The 24,815-nt window shown below is 36.8% G+C and overlaps 1 protein-coding gene across 1 annotated transcript; it reads right to left on the bottom strand.

Moving 5' to 3' along the window:
• Positions 1–4,753: 4,753 nt before the first annotated feature.
• LOC103095303 (small serum protein 5-like) lies at positions 4,754–13,764 on the bottom strand. Its single transcript, XM_007476528.3, has 4 exons — positions 13,665–13,764; positions 6,580–6,673; positions 5,241–5,364; positions 4,754–4,878 (listed from the first exon to the last, which is right to left on the bottom strand). Exons 1-4 carry the CDS (start codon positions 13,677–13,679, stop codon positions 4,860–4,862), a joined length of 252 nt encoding a protein of 83 aa, XP_007476590.1. The 5' UTR covers positions 13,680–13,764; the 3' UTR covers positions 4,754–4,859.
• Between the last annotated feature and the right edge of the window lie 11,051 nt (positions 13,765–24,815).

Raw genomic sequence — 24,815 nt, forward strand, 5'->3', positions numbered from 1 at the left:
AAATAATACACATATCATCTCCAGAAAAAAAATACCCAAATGACAACTCTCAGGAATATTATAGCTAAATTCAAGAGCCCCAAATCCAAGGAGAAAATACTGAAAGTAGTCAGAAATGAACAATTCAAATACCATGGGGCTACAGTCAGGATGACATAGATTGGAAGATGTGGAATATGATATTTTAGAAGATGAAAGATCTAGTTTTACAACCCAGAATCACCTATACAGCAAAAGTGAGTATATTCTTTCATGGGGGAAAATGGTCATTTGATAAAAATAGAAGATTTCTAAGCATTCCTGATAAAAATATTGGAACTAGACAGAAAATTTGACATCCAAACATAAGACCCAAGAGAAGCCTAAAAAGGTAATTGAGAAAGAGAAAATTAAAGGAACTCAATAGGGTTAAACTGTATGTATTCCTACATGGAGAGAGAATATTTGTAATTCTTAAAAATCTTTTTATCAATATAAGAGCATTTAGGTGTATATATACATATATAGACATAGGGTATGGGAGTAAGTGGATTAGGATGACATGATATGCAAAAAAATCAAGGATCAAAAAGAGGATTGCACTGAGAGAAAAGGGAAGGAAGAAGTGGAATGTAGTAAATCATCTCTTCTAAGGAGGAATGAGAAATATTACAATGGAAGAGAGGATGAGAGAGATGACATGCAATGCTTAAACCTTACTCTCATTGTAACTGACTCAGGGAGGAAATCACAACCAATACTCACTTGGGTATAGAATCCTATCTTATCCTATGGAGAAGTAGGAGGGGAATAAGACATGGTTGAAGAGGGAAGATCATAGAAGGGATGGGGAAGTAGGAGAGATGATTAAAAGCAAAACATCTATGAGGAGGGACAGAGTGAAAGGAAAAAGAACAGGCTCAAAAGGGGAAAATAAGATGGAAGGGAATACACATATGGTGATCATATTTGTGAATATGAGTGGGATGAATTCACCCATAAAACAGAAGTGGTTAGTATTGAGGATTTAAAAAAAGAATCCTAGTACATGATGTTTACAAGAAATACATGTGAGGTAGGAAGACACATACATAGTAAAGGTAAGGGACTGGAGCAGATTTTATCATGCATCATTTGAAGAAAAAAAAAGCAGGAAGCAGGAGTAGCAATCATTATCTCTGAAAAAGCTCAAGCAAAAATAGATCTGTTTAAAAGAGATAAAGAAGGAAATTACTTTTTGCTAAAGGGTACTACAAACAATGAAGTAATGTCAATACTAAACATATCTGCACCAAATGGTATAGCTTCCAAATTTTTAAAGGTTAAATTAAATGAGCTTCAGGAGGAAATAGACAATAAAACTATACTAGTGGGGGACCTCAACTTTCCCCTCTCAGATCTAGATAAATCAAACCAAAAAATAAACAAGAAAGAAGTAAAGGAAGTGAATTAAATTTTAGAAAAATTAGAAATAATTTCACTCTGGAGAGAATTAAATGTGATTAGAAAGGAATATATCCTCTTTTTAGCAGTATATTGTTCCTAAACAAAAATTGACCATGTATTAGGACATTAAAAACTTCACAACCAAATGCAGAAAATGCAGTAATAATAAATACATCCCTTCCAGATTAGAATGTAATAAAATTATAATCAATAATGCTTTATGGAAAGACAAATAAAAATTCATTGGAAAATAAATGAGGGTGAAGTAATGAGTATAAACTGAGATGGATCAATGTTGTTATCCACCAAGGGAGCTGGTTATAAGTACCACAGTCCCCTTTAGTGAAGTAAGTCAGATTGGGCCTTAAAATGCTAGGGTCGGAGTGCAAACCAGACTTTCAAACTTGGATAACACTTCTTCTCAGTCAGAAATGATAGAATAGACAAATCTTCTTTAAGTGGGTTTCTTCTGTGGAAAAGGTACTTCCAAAGGAATTTCAAAGGTTTTCCTTCTCTCACAAACAGGCTTAGATAGAAAGGCTCAGCAGTGAGCAGGCTCCTTCCTCTCTGGCTTCAAGACAGGAAGAGAGTGAAGTGAATGTTGCACCTTCAAAACTCTTCCTCCTCCCCCCCCCTGCATTCCAGAATCCTTTCTTCAGAGTTCCTATCATGTGCCCATGCTAGCCTCTTGAAGATAACCTTCAACTTCACTTAAACTCACTCTTATTTTTATAATTCTATTCTTACATGGGTCAAAGAACAAATTATAGGAAAATCATTAATTTCATTAATGAGAATGACATTGAGGATACAACATATCAAAATTTATGGGAAATAGTCAAAGCAACACTTAGGGGATAATTTCTAAACATTTATATCAATAATAGATAAAATGCAGATCAATGGATTGGATACACAACTGAAAAAAACTAGAACACATAAAAACCCCCAATTAAAAACTAAATTGGAAATCCTAAAAATTAAAGGAGAAATTTATAAAATTGAAAGCAAGAGAAACATTAATAAATAAGGCTATGAAAAAAACAAATAAAATAGGTAGAGCATTGGTTAATTTTATTAAAACAAAGAAGAAAATCAAATAATCAGGATCAAAAAGGAAAAGGGTGAACTCACCACCAATGAAGAGAAAATTAAAGCAATCATTAGGAGCTATTTTGTCCAATTATATGCCAATAAATCTGACAATCTAAGGGAAAAGGATGAATATTTACAAAAAATACAAATTGCTCGGATTAACAAAAAAGTAAATACTTAAATAATCCCATCTAAGAAAAAGAAATTGAATATAAACCATCAGTGAACTCTCTAAGAAAAAATCCCCAGGACCAGATGGATTCACAAGTGAATTCTATCAAACAATTAAAGATTAATTAATCCCAATATTATATAAACTATTTGAGAAAACAGGGGGAGAAGGATTCCTATCAAATTCTTTTTTCCCTTTTTGTCTATTACCCTTTAAAAAATTACCAATTACATGTATTAACAAATTTTCACACAAGTTTTCCTAAATTATATGATTGAATTTATCTCCTTCCCTCCATATTGTTCATTTTCTGCCACCACTTTATTCCCCATCCCACCAGTCTAAGATAAGTATAAGAGGTTTGAGGAGTCTTAAATATGATAATGGATGCAAAGCATTTTTCAAAACTTAAAATGCTATGTAAATGCCTATTTTTATTATTAGCCTACAGTTAGGTCTTCAGTCTTCTTTATTTTCTGAGCATTCTCCAATAGTCCTGTGCTTAGCTCAAGTAATGAGCAATACAATGATGTGATGGTAAGTGTGTAACATTGGGATTGGTGGAGGGATGTATGCACAAAATACTTTTAAGTTTAATCTTCAGTTAGGCAGGCAATAGCAAAGCAGGAGATGGAAAAGAAGTGGAAAGGAGATAAAATGATTGGATCTCAGTAACATTGACAGTTAGGAAAACAGCAGAATTGTATCTCAGGTTATCACTACTGAATCAGTGTCAGTGAGTCAGACAGAGGTTCCTACTATTATGATTATATTTAGTTTGTAGGAGCAGGACTCTTCATTTGGAATTGTTTGGCAGCTGGTGCTAGTAGTACATGTCTACCCCACTGGGCTCCAGTCTTCTTTGGAGCTCCCAAGTTCCTTGGCTTCTTTCCCCCCTTTCCCAACAAGCTTCTGTCTCCCATCATCTTTGAACCCCTCCTTCTAGTTGGGAAAAATTACACTTTCCATCCACCTTTTTGACAATAAAGGGCTACTTTTGGATGGCTTTCAATTTTAACCAAATGTTCTAGTAAATTAATTTTAATTAGACTATGAGTGGATGGTTGAAGTCTAAGGAATACAGGCTAAAAATAGTAATTATTCTGACATCTTTCTAATACTGCCTATATCTAGATCTCACCTCTGAGTTCAAGTATACAGCTAATGTCCTGTGAAGAGATTTAATGATGGGGGAGTCACTTGTGTCCCCAAATTCATGGTCCTTTTGAGCCTCAGCTTAGGTGGAAGATGCTCAGAATATTTGAATCCTAGTGGCCTAGAAGTAATAATGTCTAGTTCTAACTTCCCCAAACCCTATAAATCTATTGGTGGTGAGCTAATGGAATTTGCTGGAGGTACTAGGAATTTTGACAGTCCTTTCCCTTCTGCTTTAACAGGATGCTTCCTGGCAGAATGTCTGTTCTCAAACTCATTGGTCAATCCCATGTCTCCCAAATTTATATCTTGCCTAGAATTAAAACCCATTTGCTCCACCCCAACTATAAAGGGTAATTGTGAGGATAGTACTTTGTAATCCTTAAGGTGTGTTTTACTGTGAGTCCTTATTATTAAAATAATATATAGTATAATATATGAATATCACATCATAATATTTTATAATGTGATATATCAATATATTATGACATATAGTACAATATAATAAATCATATAATATAATTTTAAAAATAAATAATGTGTGATGCTCCTGGAGAGTAAGAGGCTTCTTTTTTTAAAAAAAAAAACACAGATGGCTCTAGAAGTCAGTCAGTCAGCCCTTAGTGTCAGGCATTATTCTGAGCACTGGAACTAGTCTACCATGCATAGTATCTAGTAGGGACAGTGCTCAGTGAATATAGACTGATCTGAATTGAATAAAAGTTTAAATTAAATTTTTAGGATTATTGCAGCTTTTCTGTTTTTTAATCAATCTCCCCTCATATGGTCTAAATCTTCCTTCAGCTCTTAAAGGGCTATTATTATCAAAAACCTCCCACCAATATCTCTCCTTTAGTCCAACCTCCTCCACCAAAGAAAAGACTAAGCTCAGAAGCAGAGTGTGTTTGACTTCCAGCTAATAGTTTATTGCCTTCTTGTTCCCGAGATCCATAGGGGTTAGATATTCTCCAACAAAGAAACCAAAGTTGCTCTCTTAAAGACCATCAGTTCTTCAGCTACACGGATTGATGCTAAAAGAGAAAGTAACAAAGAAATGGTTATGCACCATCCCATGGTTCCTTTTATCTCCATGATACTACTCTTCTGACTTCTAATGTCTTGGTACTTATCTCACAAAATAATAGATTTAAGGTTCAAAGAAACCATAGAGATTCTCATGTCCAGTCTCTCCATTTTACAGATAAAGAAATATTTGATCGATTGAATTAATTATTGATTGTGGATAGGAGACCTCACTCAAACAATAAAAGTCATCTCAACTAGGGAAGGTTGAAGGACCTACTTCTTGCAGCTTGTCAAAGGATAGAGGACCAAAGGGAGAGGTTTGATAATCCCCTTATAAAGGGAGAAGACACAGAAATGAGCTTATTACCTCTCACAGCAGCTTACACCCCTAGGTGTGCAGGAACATTGCATACATTGGCTGTTTTGCCATCTGGAGCCCATCTTGTACAACTTATTATCAACTGAGTCCATACACACTGGCCTGGCACCTACTAAAGAAGATGTACAACACCTAGTTACCTCCAGTCCAGTCCACCCTGGTGACCATTTCTAACCTAAATAATCAGTTGAGCACAAAATATGAGATTTTGATAGTTTCTCCCGTTAGACTGAGAGCAAGGGCTTTTTTTTGCTTTTTTTTTTTGCATCTCTAGCACTTAGCACAGTGCTTGGCACATGGTCTTTCCTACCTTTCCTATCTTATTATACTTTATTTCCCTCTACCTACTCTGCTGTTCAATGCTGCCTTTCTTGCTGTTCCTGGAACATGACACTACATTTCTGGACCCTGTGCCTTTTCCTGGATCTTCCCAATGCTTGGAAGGATCTCCCTATTTGTCTCAGTCTCTTGGCTTCCCTCACTTACTTCAATACTTATTTCAAGTCTCAACTACTACAAAAGGATTTTCCCAGTGTGCTTACCCACCCTTTCTCTCTACTCCCTAACCCCCACATCCACACACACTGCTTCCCTTTAAGATGACCTTCCATTTACATTGTATATATCATTTATGCACTTGGTTATTAGCTTGTTGTCTCCTCCATTAGAATAGGAGCTCCCTGAGAGCAGGGATTGCATTTTTGTTGTTGTTTCTTTGTCTGTATCCACAATGGTTAGCACAATGACTGAAACATAGTAGGCATTTAATAAAATCTTGATGACTTTACTGGTGAAGGTAAAATCAAGTAAACTTGGAAAGTGATTAGAAATTGTGATTCAGTGAGAGGGAAGAGGGAAGGATGGCTTTGAGGTTCTGAATCTGGTTAATTAGGGATATTTGGAGGAATGGCAAGCTTAAGGGGAATGTTAATGAGGTTTTTTTCTGGATTTATTGAGTTTGAGATACCTCTGGGACAGGAAGGTGTACAGACTCTCACTAGTTGGTGATATGGGACAAAACTTGGTACAGAATATATAGGAAATTTGGACTGTATATATTGATTTGGAAGTCATTTTTATGGAAATTATAATAAATCCCACAGTTATATCCCTAATACATAAATCTCTAACAATATAATTTAAGCTATCATAAGGGAATAGATTTCCAAGTACATTCTCAACACTTTACTTAGCCCTAATCTACCAAGATCAAATGTAATAATGAGAACTTTGTCTTATTATTTTTCTTGTCCCTTTCACCAAGGATAGCCTTGAGCAGGCAACATCTCAGACCAACAAGTAATCACTCCAAGTTGTCTGCTCTTACCAGGGCTCATGACCACATCAAGACCTCCCTTTTGACAGTTTCCATGGACCAATGCCAGGACTGTGCACAGCACCACCAGACCAATCAGACGCTCCTGCAATGATCAGCCAACATTAAAATCCACACTGAAAAACCACCCATTCCTGACCTCTAATGGGAGCCTCAAGGGTCGATGATCCTTCTTGCTAGCTTTCAGGTACTCAGAATTGGGGAAATCATAATCACCTTAGGCCCACTAAACTCTTAGGGCCCTAAGAGTTTAAATCAACTCAGGGGATTCAATGGAATGAAGGACCTTGTTTTCTAGAGCTTTAGTTCAGCTTTCAGAGACTGAACCCAGTTTCATAATGTTTCATAATATGGCCCTCTTCCTTCCTCAATGAACCTTTCATTCGCTTGCCTTTGGTTCATGAAACCCACCTGTTTCTGGGAATCTCTTAGATGGCATACTCCCTTAGAGACACAATCTTTCATTCTTGATGATGCCAATTGAGTTCCTTCATGTTTTAAAAGAGTTGTGAGTTGTAATAACAGTGGGAGTTGGGAAACCTGAGGGACAGCAAAACTGACTGACTGGACTTAGGTTATACTAGACTCTAGCACAGAAAGTCTATATATGTTACTCTGTGGGAGGAGTATTGGACTTGGAGTCAGGAGACATTTCAATTCCAATCTAGCCTTTGCTACTAGCTGTGTGACTCTGGAGAAAGTAGTTTTCTGGACCTCAGTTTCAAGATTGAGTCTCAAATGAGATTACTCTGTATGTAAAACACCTTACAAATATTAATACATAATTGTCAGTTATGTTATTGCACAAATGTCAATTAATACTATTGTTTGTCAGGGAGACACTTTCTTCTCCTCCTCTATATTGTGAGACCTTTAGAAGCAGGACCAATGGCTTCTCTTTCTTATAACTTGCTTCTCCTGCTGTGTATCTTTCCAAATAGAGATCCAGCTTTCACCCTGAGGTGGTGCTGATTGGAGAGCGCTCCCAACATATTTAGCCAGACACATTATCTCTGCCCCATCAACCTCACCAGCTTTCCACCTCTTGCTTTGGAATAAGCACTGAACCTATGATTGCATTGAAAGGCAATAGGTATTCCATCCCCTCTCAGATGAGAAAATTTCCTCCACAGTCTCATGCAGGTCTGTAACAGAGTTTTAACAAGAGTCTAGAGCAGGGGTCCCCAAACTGTGGCCGGTGGGCCACATGCAGCCCCCCACTGTACTTCCAGAAGGGGCACCTCTTTCATTGGTGGTCAGTGAGAAGTGCAGCATTGCTCACATTACAGTACTACTTCCAGTGACATAATCCTTTGTGTGGTGCCTTGTTTTGAGAGTAACTGAATGAGAAGGAGGCGCAGAGCAAAGGTTTATGTGGCTGCACAATGGAAGACGTCAACATGGTGAGCGGTGATCTGGAGGAGGGGATTCCGCACTGTGTTTACTGCTGCCTGGTATAGTGGTGGCAGTGATGGGCCTGTGCAAGGTGTGACGGGCCCATCACAACCAGCACTGCAGCCTCCGCTATCCCAGAAGCGGGATACAGATTTGTTCATAGCTTTTTTTATAGTCCGGCCCTCCAACAGTCTGAGGGATAGTGAACTGGCCCCCTGTGTAAAAAGTTTGGGGACCCCTGCCCTAGAGCACTGAGTGATTAAATCAATTGTCCAGGGTCATACAGCAAGTCTGTGTCAGAGGCAGGATTGGATCCAGACATTTTTAGCACCAAGGCCAGATCTTGAGCTACTGTGCCTCTCTATGGACAGTAATTGCATCAGCCCTGCCATTGCTTCTAGAAAGAGTACATCACTTGGATACCCTTTTGGTTCACTCACCATATCTGTAGTTTCACCTTTACCTGGCTCAACTCCCTTATCTTCCCCTATTGGGATATAAGCTCCTTGAGGACAGGGATTGTCTGTCCTTTAGATTCCAATCCCCAGGCTTGGCACATTGCCGGGCACATGGACTGATGAATAAATGGTGAAGGAAGAATCCACAGTATCCAAAAGAATCAGAAGTCCTCATCAGGAAAGATCTCTGTAACATTCAAGAATTCCCGATGTGTCTGGAGGCAGCTAGAGGGTGCAGTGGCTAGAGCTAGAGCTAGAGTCAGGAAGATCTGCATTCAAATCTGGCTTCAGACACTTAACTAGTTGTGTGACTCTGGAAAGCTACCTAACCCTTATCTGTCCCATTTTGTTCATCTAGAACACCGGGATAATAATAGGACCTACCTCCTAGAGTTCTTGTGAGGATGGAATTTATAAAGTTCTTTGAAAATATAAAGTAGCATATAAATATTAGCCATTGCTGTTAGTTGTTAGCATCTTTGGTGACAAGGATCCAGGCCAGATCTATCCCCAATAGAGAAGCACTGTGGTGCATGCAATGGATTTGAGTGACAAATCTTGGAGTAAGGAAAAATGGGTTCAAATCCTACCTTGACTAACTCAGAGACCTGGGGAGGTCATTTAGCATCTGTAAATTGGTTTCATCTATTAAATGAAGATAATAAGAGTACATCTCTTACAGGAATGTTGTTGAGAAGATTAAATGAGATAATGTACATAAAGTACATTGCAAACATTAAAGTGTTATATAACTCAGTTCCTGATTACCCTTTGGGTGATCATCAATTTCAACTGATTTTTAGTCATATATCACCAGAAGATATGGGTCAGCTAGGTGGTGCAGTGGATAGAGCACTGGGCTTGGAATCAAGAAGATTCATCTTTATGATTTCAAATCCAGCCTCAGGCAATTACTAGCTGTGTGATCCTAGACAAGTCACTTCAATCCTGTTTGCCTTAGGCCATCATCTGTAAAAATGAACTCGAGAAGGAAATGGCAAACCACTCAAATATCTTTGCCAAGAAAACCTCCAAATGAAGTCAGAAAGAGTTGGACGCTACTGAAACGACCAAATAACGAAAATCGCCAGAAGAATATTGTACTGATCTTATACTTATACCCTGATCTTATAAATGTGAAAAACTGAGGTCCAGGCAAGGTAAATGATTTGCTCTTGGCTACAAGGGCAGTATCCAAGGTGGTGCACTTTGAATCCAGACTCTCTTACTCTCCATTTACTATTCCATCAATGGTACCATACTACTTTTCTGCTAACCAGTCAAAATCTTTTTTAGATCCTGATTTTGCAATTCAGTGTTATGGATTCCATTTTAAAGATTCTGCAATATTCTAGTGCTTGATGCAATCAATATTGAGTCCTTTAATAGTAATAATATCTTTAAATTTTTTATTTTAAAATATTTTTCTGTGTTTATGTGATTCAATTTCTTTCCTTCCCTCTTCCCTCTCCCTTCCCAGAGCTGAGAAGCAATTCCAATAGTAAGGATATCTTGAGGAATTTAACTTCTTTAAAGGATTCCACTTCCACCTGAACTCTGCATTAGATAGTAACAAATACTTCTTTTGAGTACATGTCTTAAGCCTCACTTATTATTAACATTCAGTGGTCAATGCTATATCTATTATTATATTTCAAAATATTTATATGATTTTCATACAGGTGGAGGAGATGCCTTGTAATATGAGAAACTTCAACACAAAATTCTGTTTTACTGAAGGAAATTTTTTTTAGCAAATAAAGGTAGGATCTTATATTCTCTCTTCTATTTAATTACACACTTTGTATAACTTGTAATTTTAAAGGTGTAATCCAATCTGCAGTAATATCTGTGAAAGTCTGCCTATTGTAAAACCCTTATGAAGGTTTTAGGTGTATGTTTAGATGTATAAAGAATAGATTATTCTCATAAACATTTTGCATAAAAGTAAAAATAAGAATACTGATTAATCATTATGTTATGCCTTTTATGTCTTCATGTGACTTTTTAAATTTTTTGGTAATTATGGCTATGATTTCCTCCAATACTTTTGATACTTTCCATTCTATTATGTACTTAGAGAATCAATACTTCATTACTCTTAAAAATTATGTCACTTGCTTTTGGGTTTTATGTATAATCTATTTGGCTATTCATCTTTGTTACTTGTCAGTATTTTCTAATTTCTTCTACTTCTCATCCAGGACTGTGTTAGTCTAAATGTAGTGGTTCTGAACATCTTTGATTTCAAAGAGAATTCATTATAAAAATCTTTACAGATTTTTTCCATTTTTTATTTAATGGTTGGAATTAGTTGGTCCTAGCATCACCTTTAAATTCCCTTCATATGACTTTGCTTATTTGGTTCTCTCTCCATACTTTCTCTAGACTTCTCTATCTCTCCAGTGTTTGTTAATGTTGTATGAAATGCTCATAAATTTAGATGAGCCTTCTCTGGAAGATTTTATAACTTATTTTTGTTCTAAGCCAATGTTGCCCTGACCTATCCCATATTTTACATTGACAAGGAGATCAAATATTTTCTGTCTGGGGTCGTTTGGTTCTTTGGTTTTCTTGTTATGAAAATTGATTTGTATCACTTAAACTTATGTATGAAGTTGTCTTGATTCCACAGCGTACTTACTCATCCCTCATTGCTTCACTATCCAATTCTACACAGAGAATGTTCCAAACTTTCTTTCTTCTTTAAGCCCCCTTCTCTACTCTCTCTGATAAGGGCCTTGTTCCACACTTCACTGACAATATTAATATTAAGGCCATTTGATGAGAATGTCCCATTCTCTCTTCTTCCTCACATCATACTATTCAAACATCTTCTACCATTCTCTTTCTTCACTCTAGCTATGGATGAAAAGGAAGCCCTTCCTCTTGCCCAAGGCTAAACGTGTACATGCAACTTGATCTCATCCACTCTGGTCTTCTCTAACTGTTGCCAATATCTTCCCTCTGTCTATCTTATCTTCAGTTTCTCCCTATCTCCCACTTCCTTCCATATCTCTCCCATCCTTAAAAATAGTCATTGATCTGATTATTTCTGCTAGATATTGTCCTATGTCTTTCCTCATCTGGATGGCTAAACTTCTTGAGAAAACCAGCTGTATAAAACCTGTCCATGTCTCCTTGTTCTATGTTTCACTTGATTCCTTTTGCTTTCTTCTAAATCCTTGGCAATTTGACCTTCAGCCTTAACATTCAAATGAAATTGTTCTCTCCAAAGTTCCCACTTATCTCTTATTTGACAAATCTAATTACCTTTTCTCAATATTCATTCTTCTTGATTTTCACTATATTACATTCTGCACTCCACTCCCAAATACTCTCTTATCTCTATCTTTTCTTGACATTTCTCTCTTCTAGTTCCCTTCTTGTCTTATCAACAACTCCTCAGTCTCCTTCTATGGTTCTTCCATCCACATTGTAGCTACTAATCATGGATGTCCCATAAGGCCCTTTCCTGGATCTTCTATTCTTTGCCTAGCCCTTATCACTCTTCTGCCTATTGGTTCTAAGATAGAAGGTAAGGATTTTAAAAAACCAAATTTAAAAATAAAAATTTTAATATATCTTTAGTTCTCAATAAGCTTAAAGCTTTTTTAAAATAAAGTTTTAACACATTTTGCATTGACAAAAGAAAATGATTTCATTCATATTGACTAAGAAGGTTAATGACCATAAATAAATCAGTAATCCTACGCATCTTAAATTACCAAAAAATCAAGAATTCTAGTGGCTAATTGCTATACATATTTAAAAAACTGAAAAGAATTTCCTGTTTTGTCTAATAGATTCTACTCTTTCTCTTTACTCTCCCATTTGCTGATTTCGTCAGCTTCCATGGGTTCAGTTATTACCTCTATGCAAATAATTCCCAGATCTATATATCCAGCTTTCCTGAGTTCTAGTTTTGCATCACCACCTTCCTTTTGGTGATCTAGAACTGAAACTCCTGTAGATATCTTAAACTCAACATATCCAAAACAGAACTCATGATCTTTTTCTCAAAAACTTCCCTCTTCTATTATTGTTCAGAACACTATTATTCTCAGTTACCGCAGTTTGCAACTTTCATGTTATATGTGACTCCTTGCACTCTTTCATCCTACATTCTCATTCATTGCCAAATCTTGTTTTTGCCTTTATAACATCTTTTCAAATGTCCCCTTCTCTTCACAAACACAGTCACCATCCTCGTTCAATCATTCATCACTTCATGCCTATAAGTCTTCCAGTTGGTCTCCCAGCTTCAGGTTATTTCTTTTCTCACTTCAACTCATCCTCCATTCAGCACCCAAAGTAATTTTTCTAATGTAGAGGTCTGAAATAATTTATAGCATCTACCTCACAGAGTTGTTGTGAGAATCAAATGAGATAACTTAATTAAAGCTCTTTGCAAACCTGAAAGCATGATATAAATGCAAGCTTTTCTCTACCCAATACAGATCTTTAGATTAGAAATGAGAGAAAAAAACTGAATGATTAATTGGAAGTTATTTCTCTGCATAAGATAGAAGATTGCAAAAATAATGAAAATAATGATTTGCAAAGCCCATTAAGGTTTGCAAACTGGTTAATTTTTAAAGTAATGTCATTTTATATATCTCAAATTAGATTATACTTGTGAAGTCCTCAGTATAGTGTGCAGCACATAGTAGGAGCTTAATAAATGCTTATTTCCTTTTTTCCTATATTTTATGTGTATATAAATATATATATATATATATGTAAAATCTCAGTTGATCTTCACAATAACCCTGTGAGAGTGGTGCTATTGTTATCATCATTTTAAATATTAGGAAGCTGACACTGAGTGAGCTTAAATGACTTATCTAATGTCATGCTGCTATTAAGTATCTGTGGCAGGATTTAAAGCCAAGAGTCCAATATTCCAAGTCAGCTAGCCTACTTAGTAAAATGGTCCCTAAATGTTCTGAATCAGTCAACAAATGTTTGTTAAGTGGTTGGCATGCTATATGCCAGCTGCCGTATACCTAGTTCACCTCACCATGTATATATGAACTATTTCCCAGAATATACATATTAAACATAGAGGATTGTGCTGCTGAGCCATTGTTAGTGATCTGTGAGGTAGCAAGAACAGGCAAGTTAGTCATGAGCAACAAACCCATCCATTTACAACCCCTAACAGAAAGGGAAGATTTGTGAGTGGAGCAGGGCAAGGTAAAGGAGAGCAGTAGAACTTACCATTCCACTTGGCATGAATCCGATGAACAGAATGAAGCTGATGCCTGTGCCCAAGAGAAGAAATGAGCTTTGACCGATGGATTGGGAAACTATAGAAGCTGCTTTTATAGAGGGGAACAATCACATGGAAAGAAAGTTCACCAGAAATATAGAAGACAGATTTGAATGGAGAATGGGTACTTTGTTCATTCGTGTTTACTGATATGGATGGATGGCCACCAAACAGGAAGGGGAAGTGGCCCCGACTCAAATGTTCACTTATACACCCACATACTTACAAATGCATGTGATCTCAATGCACAAATAGAAATGCAAATACATAGATTAATGCACTTCAAACTTTCCCCAGCAGTCTAGAAAGCCAACATACGGAGACAACACAGAGTCTACTAAGAATAACACACTTGGGATCTCCCAGAGTTGGAACTCCATTTGACTTCTTTTCTCTCACAGATAAAGGTCCATCCATCATGTCCTCCTACTGCATGCTGGTCCTCTTGGAGGTTATAGCACCATTTGGGTTAGGATTTTTAAAGCAGAGATCCTCAAACTTTAATTTTTAATAACTATACTTCAATATGATTGCTTCCCTTTGTAATTCTATGTATTTTATTTTATGCATTCAATAATATATTTCTTGGAAGTCTATAGGCTTCACCAGACCAAAGTGGCTTCACTAGGAACCAAAGTGACCTATGAAACAAAAATTGTTAAGAACCCTGATGCAGAGAGTGTAGCCTTATTCATGTAGTTCTTTTTTTTTTATCCCTTACCTTCTGTTTTAGAACCAATGCTGTGTTTTGATTCTAAGGTAGAAGAGTGGTAAGGGCTAGGCAATGGGGTTAAGTGACTTGCCCAGGGTCACACAACTAGGAAGTGTCTGAGATCAGATTTGAACCCAGGACCTTCCGTTTCTGGGCCTGACTCTCAATCTACTGAGCTACCCAGCTGCCCCCTAGTCATGTACTTCTGCCCAACTGATACTCATCACAGGAGCAAAGGGCAAAAATATGCAATCTTGATTACAATTTGCTTAGAATACAACTTTCTTTTGCCTCTGATGGCACTGGGACAGGAGCTAACAGGTGCCCTGGAATGCATTTGAAGTTTGAAAGTCTACATAGACTTTCTTTTCTATGGATGTTCATTCTAGGTCCCAAATTCAGAACATGTAGAAGGAATGGAAGCTGGTAAAAAGGACTGAAGGTGATGATATGAGGAAAGAAGATAGGTCAGGGCTGGGAAGCAAAAATCTCTCTCTGGTGCCTATTCTGGATTCCGTAAGACCCCTTGGGCTTCCTCTCTGGTCTTCAACTTGGTTCCATCTGTTAACTTGGGAGAAAGCCATAGTCAGAAGACAGTGCTCCTAATCTTGATTGATACACACCTCTATTACTTTTGCTTAAGATTGCATAGCTTTCTTGGCTTCCATATCACATTGTTTAGTTATTCTGGCTGCAAACTGTAAAAAGTTTCTAAAACCTTGAAGGGTTACTGAACCTCCCCATGCATCTGAGGAGTATCAGCTAGAGCTTAAGCTTTGAAGAAGCTTGGATTTTACATTCCAGTGAAAGTTAGACTTTTACATTCTAGTGGCAGCTAGACAATATAGTTCTTAGAGTCCTAGACTTGGGGTTGGGAAGACCTGAGTTAAAAATCTGCCTTGGGCAATTTCTAGCTATATGACCTTGAACAAGTCACCCAGCCTCTTTTAGTTTTGGTTTCCTCATTTGTAAAATGAAGATAATAATAGCATCTATCTTCTTTGTTGTCATGAAGATCAAACAAGATAACATTTGTAAAGTACTTTGCAGACCTTTAGAACATTTAAAAAATGCTAGCTATTATTATTATCACTAGTCCCATAACCAGCTGTGTCTAGCTCCAGGAAAAGCCCTAGAAGTCCTTAGGATTTAGAGTCAGAATTAATGGCAAAGCCCAGGGGTCCTTAGGTTGCATTAGAAGGTCATATAGCAATGCTGGGATTCTGCAAGACTTATAACTAGGACATTTGGTAAGGTTTGGAGAATCTTATGCCATGGCAGGGCATATGGTAAGTACTAGTAATCGTCCATCTCACTGGAAGGAACAGAAATGAGTGACTTCTATTTCATCCATGCTATATGAGCAGCCAAGCAACACTGATGGATTATGGGTGGCTGGATATAGAGAGAGGAGAAAAGGGAAGTGAGGGAGAGAATGATGCCTCTGATAGCTCCTACTATCTAGCCAACCTGGATGGATCCAAATACTCTACAACTCTCATGAACATTGCTTTTGGTCAGACTGGTCTGACCCCTAGAATCATATTTAGAGATGGAAGAGACTTCAGATTATCTAGCTCAACTTTCTTCTTTTAAAAAAATTCTGAAAGGAGAAAAAGCAACTTTCCTAATGTCATGTAGTTTAGAGATAACATAGCTGGGACTCAAAACCAGCCAGGTCCTTTAACTCAAAAAATAGTGTTCTTTTTACTTTACTGTTTCTTCTTAAGACCCCTTAACCATGCAATTCTTAGTCCCATATCCCAGTCCTTACTTAGGCTATTGCTTCCTCCAGGGATCCCCTTTCTTCTCCACACCCTATCAAAATTTTATCAATTATGGCTCAACTTTAAGGAGATACTGAATCCTTCTTAAAGAACTGTAGTACCTAGGCAATCTGCTTGCAATTGCCCCCTTTAAATGATGCCCTAGGTTCAAGGTACTTCGATATAGATCCTCATAAATTGAACACTCTCATAGATATGCTGGGTTGGTTGGTTTGTTTCTCATCCACTAGAAGGCACATCATTTTGTTGTAAAAGACAATTTATATTGCATAGCAATGTAAGCAATTAGAAAAATTTCCTGCATACGCATACAGACAGGTATACTTTCTCTCAGATTACCACATCACCAGTGGGGCATGTCCAGGGCACATACAGTGTCTGGGGCAGCTTATGCCTTTGACACTGCAGAGAGTGGCTGCTGTTTTCTGATGAGGTCACTGGGCAAACTCCTTTTTCTGCTCTTCTGTTCCTTTTACTTTGCTGCTTGCTGTTAGAATCTTCTGAAGAGACACAGCTTTGTTGTCCTTTTCCTGCTGGGCATCTCTGTTATGAATGCTCTTGCTGTTGCTGCTATAACTATCTGCTACTGATCCCTAGGCATCTTCTTATCTCAGGAGGAAGAGGGGTCTTCTAGTGCTTTAGCTTGTTACACCAGGGGCCATCCTCGCTTGTTGTTGTTTTCCTCTTGCATTTAACCAACTAGCTCTAGAACCCCTTAGGCATTTACAAAATTCTCATTTGAACGACCTCAACCTTCTGATTCACTTTTTAACACCTATATGAGTTTTGATCAGAAAATTCCTTTGTCTTGCTGGCCATTAGTCACAGTCATTTCAAATCATCCAAGAACTACAGTTAGAAAAACTTCAAAGGCACTAGTTAGAAATATGAAGGAATTCCTTTTTAACTCATTATGCTTCTCAATAAATGTGTTTCCACTGTGCATTAATTTCCTCACTTTGGATTAAGGGGAGAAATTTTATTCCTTCAGTTAGTTCTCTTCCCAATTTGCCCCTTTATGTGAGTTGCCTTAAGATCTGAGAGGATTCCTCCCTGAGGCTAAACCCCTTGGAGTACAGATAACCTACCTGAACTCCAAAATTCCTTTCTCTGATCACAATCTGATATCATTTCACCTCTCTCTGTAGTGAAACCCCAAACCACTATTCTTTTTCTTCTTCTTTTTTTTTTTTTTAATTTTAATATTATTTTATTTGGTCGTTTTCATACATTATTCACTGGAAACAAAGATCGTTTTCTTTTCCTCCCCTCCCCCCACCCCCGCCTTTCCCTCTCCCATAGCCGACGCATGATTCCATTGGTTATCACATGTGTTCTTGACTCGAACCCATTTCCCTGTTGTTGGAGTTTGCATTATAGTGTTCATTTAGAGTCTCTCCTCAGTCTTATCTCCTCCAACCCTGTAGTCAAGCAGTTGCTTTTCAGCGATGCCAAACCACTATTCTTTATCTTCACAGTGAGCTCCAATTTCTCATCTCACCAGTCCTTTCCCACGCCATGACCTGCTACATGACTAGCTACTAGCTCTACTCTCTTCCCTTCTCCATGTTGACCCCTTCTGAACCAGTCCAATTCTACATCTTTGCAGTCCCTTGCCCCTTTTTTGTATCATTGATATTACCCCGACAAACGTTAGCTTTATATTACTCCCAGTATCAGTTGTCTTTGCTTCTATTCTTATGCTACTTAAAGAAGCTGATGAAAAGCATGAAATTATCCTCAACTGGGTCTCCTACAATTTTGTCAAATAATCTCAACTGAACCCTCACTATGGAGATGGAATCCATCTATACCTCCCTAATTAACTCACTATCCCATTTACCATAGCTGCATTTCCAAAACTTCTTACCCCATCTCAAATATCTCAAGGCTCTTCCTCTTCCTACCTTATCTGGGGGAACCTTATCTCATATTTCACTGAAAAAATTGAGGCCTTTCAGAAAGAACTTCATCTTCTACTCTTTTTTATTTCACATCACTAAGATCCTTTCTGCCACTATCTCTGCCTTCACCCCTCTGATATGAAGAGGTGGAATTTCTTCTTGCCAAGACAAACCCCTCCACATAAACAAGGGATTTTGTTCCAGTGTGTAGTTTTTAGAAGATTGCTCCCTGCTATCTCCACCCCACACTCTCATTTATCTTTAATCTCTCATTTTCTCTTGGTTGTTCTTACTGCCTACCAAAATGCCCATTTCTCTTCCTTGTCCTCAGAAAAACATCATGTGATCTGATCATTGACACTAGTGATCACCCCATCTCTCTTCCATTTTGTATCTTAACTTTTATAAAAATCTGTCTATAAGAGGTGTTTTCATTTATTTTCCTGTAAGTCTTCGTAACTCTCTGTAGTATAGTATGCAACCTCTGTATTCAAAGTATTCATTATAAATTAGATTTGCCAGCAATTTGTCCTTTAGAATTATCTGGATCATTGTTTTGATCAAAGTAACAAAGTCTTTCAGTTCATCATGCTTATAATATTGCTGTTAATGTTCTGGTTCTGCTCATTTAATTTTGTGTCAATTCACATAAGTCTTACCAAGTTTTTCTGAAACTATCCTAGTCATCACTTCTTATAGCACAATAGTATTCCATCACAATCATACACCATAACTTGTTCAGCCATTCTACAATTAATGGATATTCCCTCAATTTCCAATTCCTTACCACCAGAAAAAGAGTTGCTATAAATATTTCTGTACAAATGGGTCCTTTTCCATTTTCTTTGAATTCTTTGAAATACAGATCTGGTAGTGGTATAGCTGGGTCAAAGAGTATTGCAGTTTTATAGCCCTTTGGCCTATTTGCAAGTTGTTCTCCAGAAAGGCTGGACTAGTTCATAACTCCACCAACAGTGCATTAGTGTCCCAATTTTTCCACATCCCCTCCAGTGTTCAACATTTTCCTTTTCTGTCATGTTAACCAGTATGATAGTTGTTAAGTAGTACCTCAGAGTTGTTTGAATTTATATTTCTTTAATTAATAGTGATTTAGAGCATTTTTATGTGACTGTTGATAACATTGATTTCTTCTTCTGAAAACTGACTGTTCATATTCTTTGACCATTTATCAATTGGGGATAGTTCTTATTCTTATGCATTTTACTCAATTCCCTATATATTTGAGAAATGATGCCTTCATCAGAGAAATTTGCTATAAAATTTTCTCAGATTCCTGTTTTCCCTCTAACTTCAGCAGCATTAGTTTTGCTTGTGGAAAAGCTTTTTATTTCATATAATCAAAACTTTCTATTTTACTTCCCATAATTCTCTTCATCTCTTGTTTGGTCTTAAATTCTTCTCTTACCCATAGATCTGATTAGTACATTTTTCCATGCTCCCCTAATTTCCTTATGATATCATCTTTTATGCCTAAATCATTTATCTATTTTGACCTTACCTTAGTATATGGTGTGAGATGTTGATCTGTGACTAGTTTCTGCCAAGCCACTTTCCAGTTTTCTCAGAAATTTTTGTGAAAAATGGAATTCTTGACACCTAAGCTTAGATCTTTGGGTCTATCAAATACTAGATTGCTATGGCCATTTACTACTGTGTATTGAATACCTATTCTATTCCACTGATGCATGTAAAAATAATTTAAATTAAGCAACTTCAGTTTGTTTTCATTGATTTATACCTCTGTATAACTGTATATTCTCTACATGTAATCCTATTATTATATAATCAATAGTTTAATAATAAATTATAATTATAATAGTTTGAAAAGTAAGGAATAATTCCAGTTATTAATTAACTACGTATAAAATTCAGTAATCAATAATAATAATGGTTTTCAGATTAGTAATAGAATTCTCTGTAGATAGCTTTGCCAAGGAAAGTTTATGTATGCCTTCAGTGTCTTGAAATATAACCAGGAATTTCTGAAGTGGTCTCATTTTTACTCTGAATCTACAAAATAATTTTGGCTATCCTCATCATTACCATATATGGAACAGAGAGTTACCTAATCTGCCTTATTAAAAAGAGACATGACAAGACTTGATCTTCTTGACAAGAAAGATACCATTTGGCAGACCTCCAAGAAGTTACCCTGCTTCCAAGGGAAGACCAACCTTCACAAGAAAGATTACCACTTGGTAGATCCTGCCTCTAAACTTAATTTGTGCAATCTAACTGGTATCAACACTGTCTCAGTTCAAAACTCACGGTCTCTCAGGCTGCTGGGGAGACTGTAGACCACAGATTCATGTGAGATGTGCATTCACAATAAATTCTATTTCACTCAGAAGTTTGGTCCAAGTAGTTTTCTTTTACATCTACTACTTTATTTCTTAGTACTAGATTGTTTTGATGATTACTACTTTGTACTTTTGGGGGGGGTCACTTTTCTTTGTTTTATTTTTCCTTGATTCCCTTGATATTCTTGAACTTTTGTTCTTCCCTATTTTTTCTAGCTCTATAAGATAATACTTTGGTAATTTGATTGGTATGGCAGTGAATAAGTAAATTAACTTAAGAAGGATTATCATTTTTATTATATTGGCTAAGCTTACCCATAAGCAATTAGTATTTCTCCAGTTATTTTGATCTGTCTGTCTTTGTATGAAAATTGTTTTGTAATTATGTTCTTATAATCCCTTAGTTTGTCTCATCAGGTTGACTCAAAATTATTTTATATTATTTTCAGTTATTTTAAGTGGAAATTTTTCTTTTATCTCTTGCTGATGGGTTTCGTTGCTTGCATATAAAAATGCTAATGGTTTATATGGACTTATTTTATGTCTTGCAACTTCACTAAAGTTGTTAATTGTTTCAACTAAGCCATTAGATGTTCTCTATTATTCTCAAAATATATCATCTGCAAAGAAGTGATAGTCTTATTTTCTCATTGCCCATTTTTTATTCCTTCAATTTCTTTTTCTTGTTTTATTGCTATAACTAACATTGTACAATACTGAAAAGAAGTGATGATAATGGCATCCTTGCTTCGCTCTTGATCTTAATGGGAAGGCTTCAAGTTTATCTCCATTACAGATAATACTTGCTCTTATTTTTAGATAGATAAAACTTATCATTTTAAGAAAGGCTACATTGATTCCTATGCTTTATTATGTTTTTAATAAGAATAGGTATGTTATTTTAACAAAGGATTTTTCTGGATCTGTTGATATAATTCCATGATTTCTGTGATTATTACTGATATGGTCAGTTATGCTAACAGTTTTATTGATTAGTCCAATGGCTCTTTTTTTCTTTACTTTCAATTTTATTAATGTCTCCTTTAATTTTCAAGGTTTCCATTTTGGCATTTAATTGAGGTTTTAAAATTTGTTCTCTTTCTAGTTTTTTTAGTTGCATGATCAATTTATTGATCTGCTGTTTCTCTCTTTTATTGATGTGTGTAATTATAGATATAAAATTTTCCCTGAGTACTTTCCACAAATTTTGGAATATTGTCTTTTTATTGTCATTCACTTTAGTGAAGTTATTGGTTGTTAGTATGATATGTTCTTTGATCCACTCATTCTTTAGGATTAGATTATTTAGTTTGCAATTAACTTTGAAACTATACTTCCATGGCCCTTTGTTAAATGAAATTTTATTGCATCAAAATGTCAAAAGGCTTCATTTAATATTTCTGCTTCTCTGTGTTTGTGAAGTCTTTATGCCCTAATACATGGTCAATTTTTGTGAAAGAGCCATGCACAGCTGAGAAAAAGATATATTCCTTTCTATTTCCATTCAATTTTCTCCAGAAGTCTATCATATCTAAATTTTCTAAAATTCTTTTCACCTCTGTGACTTCTTTAAATTTATTTTATGGTTAATTTTATCAAATTCCAAGAGTTAAAAGTTGAGGCCCCTTACTAATACAGTTTTACTTTCCATTTCCTGCTATAATTAGATTTTTCCTCTAAGGATTAGGAGGCTATGCCATTTGATTGTTATATATAATATGTGTTTAATATTGACATTACTTTGTTTTCTAAGATTTTGTAAATAAGATGTAGTTTTCCTGCTTTTCCTTTTAAATTGTGTCTATTTTTGATTTGTCTGAGATCATGATGGCTCTTCCTGTTGTTTTTCTTCACGTTAACCCAAGCATATTTGGTTCTATTCTAGCTCCTTGTTTTACTTCTGTGTGTGTTTCTTTGTTTTAAGTATATTTCTTGTAAACAACATATTAAAAGATTCTCGTTTCTAATTCATTATTCTATCACCTTCCCTTTTATGGGTGAGTTCATTCCATTCATATTTATTTATTATTACTAAATCTATTTTCCTTCATCCCCTTTTCTTCTGTTTATCATTCTCTCTCTTTCTTAAGGTGTTCATCCTTTAAAGTCTGTTTTGTTTCTAATACTATCTTCTATCTTCCTTCCCTTTTATCATGGTAACCCTAACCCTAAATTTCCAATGGATTTCACCTCTCTTTCACATCCTGGCTATTGTAGAGGCTCCTTCCTATTCTAATAAATGCTGAGGACTTCTCTCTGTTGATTAACCTGTTTGCACCTACTTGCTTATAGGTTGCACAAGTTCCTCCATTAGACTATGAGATCCTTAAGATCAAGGACTGTTTTTGTATTTTTTGAATCCTTAGTACTAAGTACAATGTTTGCCACACAGTGCCACATAGGCACGGGCTCTTCATAAATTCTTATTGACTGGTTGACAATTGCCTTTCACTTCCAAGTGTAGACTCAGGGGATCCTTCCCACTTTGATGATCTTTTTTCTCTAGAATTAGAATAAAGGACCCATTTTATGAAGCTGTTTTAATAAATATAGTAGTCATAATAATTTGTGACTTGTCCAAGGTCACACAGCTAGGAAGTATCTGAGGCCATACTGGAACCCAGGACCTTGTGCCTGCAGACCTGGCTTTTTATCCACTGAGCCACCTAGCCGTCAATAATGTGTATGGGGTGCTCAGGGAGGGGTAATATCTCTGGTATGGAGGGCTTGTCGTGCCCTTCTAGGGCTGCTCTCCAGCCTTTGACCCTCACCTGACATCCAGCTCTCACTTGTGGCTCCCAGTAGCTGCTAGCTTCGACAGGCCGGCTAAACCTTGTGAGGGTAGCCATCGGGTCGTCGACCCCTGGTGAACCAGGGCTTTGCTCACCCAGCATGTGAAGACTGCTTTGGCGGAACAGGCAGAAGAAACCAACAAGAAGGTTCAACGGCTGAGATGGCGACGCAGCAAAGCACTGTGGAGTGCTTAGGGTGTGTTGGAGCACAAAGGACAACACGGCCATCCAATGCAGCTGAGGAAGTCTCCAGGTGTAAGGACTTTTTGTGCCACTGGACCCAGGCTTCCAACGCCAAGAGAGTGGGACTGTCTCTGTGCATCGACTTTTCCACTTAAATCTTCATGCACAAGTGTCTTTGTGCACAAAAACGCACAAAGACAATCGTCATCCTCGGTTCGAGAGACAACCAACAGTCATAATAATAAGTGTACCTTGCACTTGTCTGGTATTTTAATAATAATAATAATAATAATAATAATAATCAGTAGCTATCTAGCACTTAGAAGATTGCAAATCTCTTTTTGTTCTTTTTCTTATTTGAGATTCATGACAACCCTTTAAGTGGGTAGAAGTAATATTCTCTCTGTTTGACAGATGAAGGAAATGGGGCTCAGAAGCATCTAGTGGCTAGTATATAGTCATATAGCTAGTGAGTGTCATAGTTGGGAGTTGAACCTTTATTTTATGTATATTCTTGCATTTTATCCTCACAAAATAATCTATGGGATTTCTAGGGCATATATTGGCACCTCCCCCCATTTTATAGGTATAGAGAGTTTAAGAAGTTTGTAAATAATCATGAATGAAAAAAATACTTATTTAGTTCTTACTGTATGCAAAGCACTGTGCTAAGTACTGAGGGTAAAAATAGAAAAATGAGAGTCTTCGACTAAAGGAGGTCAATTCTCTTAGGGGAGAAAACATTTAAAAGGTTTCAGTTATAGATCAATTCAAAAGATTCCATAGTCCTCAGGTTTCAATGGCAAAGCAAATGGTAATACCTCTATTTTAATTAGAGAGAAAAATCATAGTTTCTGCTGCTGAACAACTTTGAAAGTGCCAAGGACTTTGGTGACAAGATTTTTCTGAGTCTTCAGTAAATGTGACTGTAGCACCAGGAATGGTTGCCAGGTTGTATCTCCACATGGATTGTCTCCCAAGATAATGGTTGTAGATAACTGGAAGATACTGGAAGTATTGCTATTCCAAAAGCTCTTGGGTTCAGGGTCTTGGGCTGTCTCCATCAAAAAAAGGAGAGAACAGAGAGAGTTTGACTTGCTGGCTATGCTATCTCCTGTCACTCCCCAAGGGTTCCATGCTGCTTTTGCTAGACTGGCTTGCCTGCTTTTTGAGTTGGTTAGTATTTGGTGGGGATGATAGATCTCCCCTTACAATGACTGAGGACTAGACTAGAAACAGAACCAGTGGCTCCTGGAGTTCTTGTGCCTATCTGCACAGTCCCTATCCTATCAGATTGCAGTTGGTCAACAACTGTTATTGGTATTGATGAGGAATGTGGGCCCTACTTCTATTCTACTTGATTTCTCCTCTCAGTAAAAGCTGTGGGAGCTATGCCAGAA

This window comes from Monodelphis domestica, chromosome 1 (assembly GCF_027887165.1).
Source record: "Monodelphis domestica isolate mMonDom1 chromosome 1, mMonDom1.pri, whole genome shotgun sequence".
In the NCBI taxonomy this organism is placed as follows: domain Eukaryota; kingdom Metazoa; phylum Chordata; class Mammalia; order Didelphimorphia; family Didelphidae; genus Monodelphis; species Monodelphis domestica.

What these genes read in the sequence shown, in the direction of transcription:
- LOC103095303 (XM_007476528.3), bottom strand. An exon ending in TGATGTGGTCATGAGCCCTG is followed by an intron (nt 5,365 to 6,579) that starts GTAAGAGCAGAC and finishes CATCTTCTTTAG; the next exon opens with TAGGTGCCAGGCCAGTGTGT.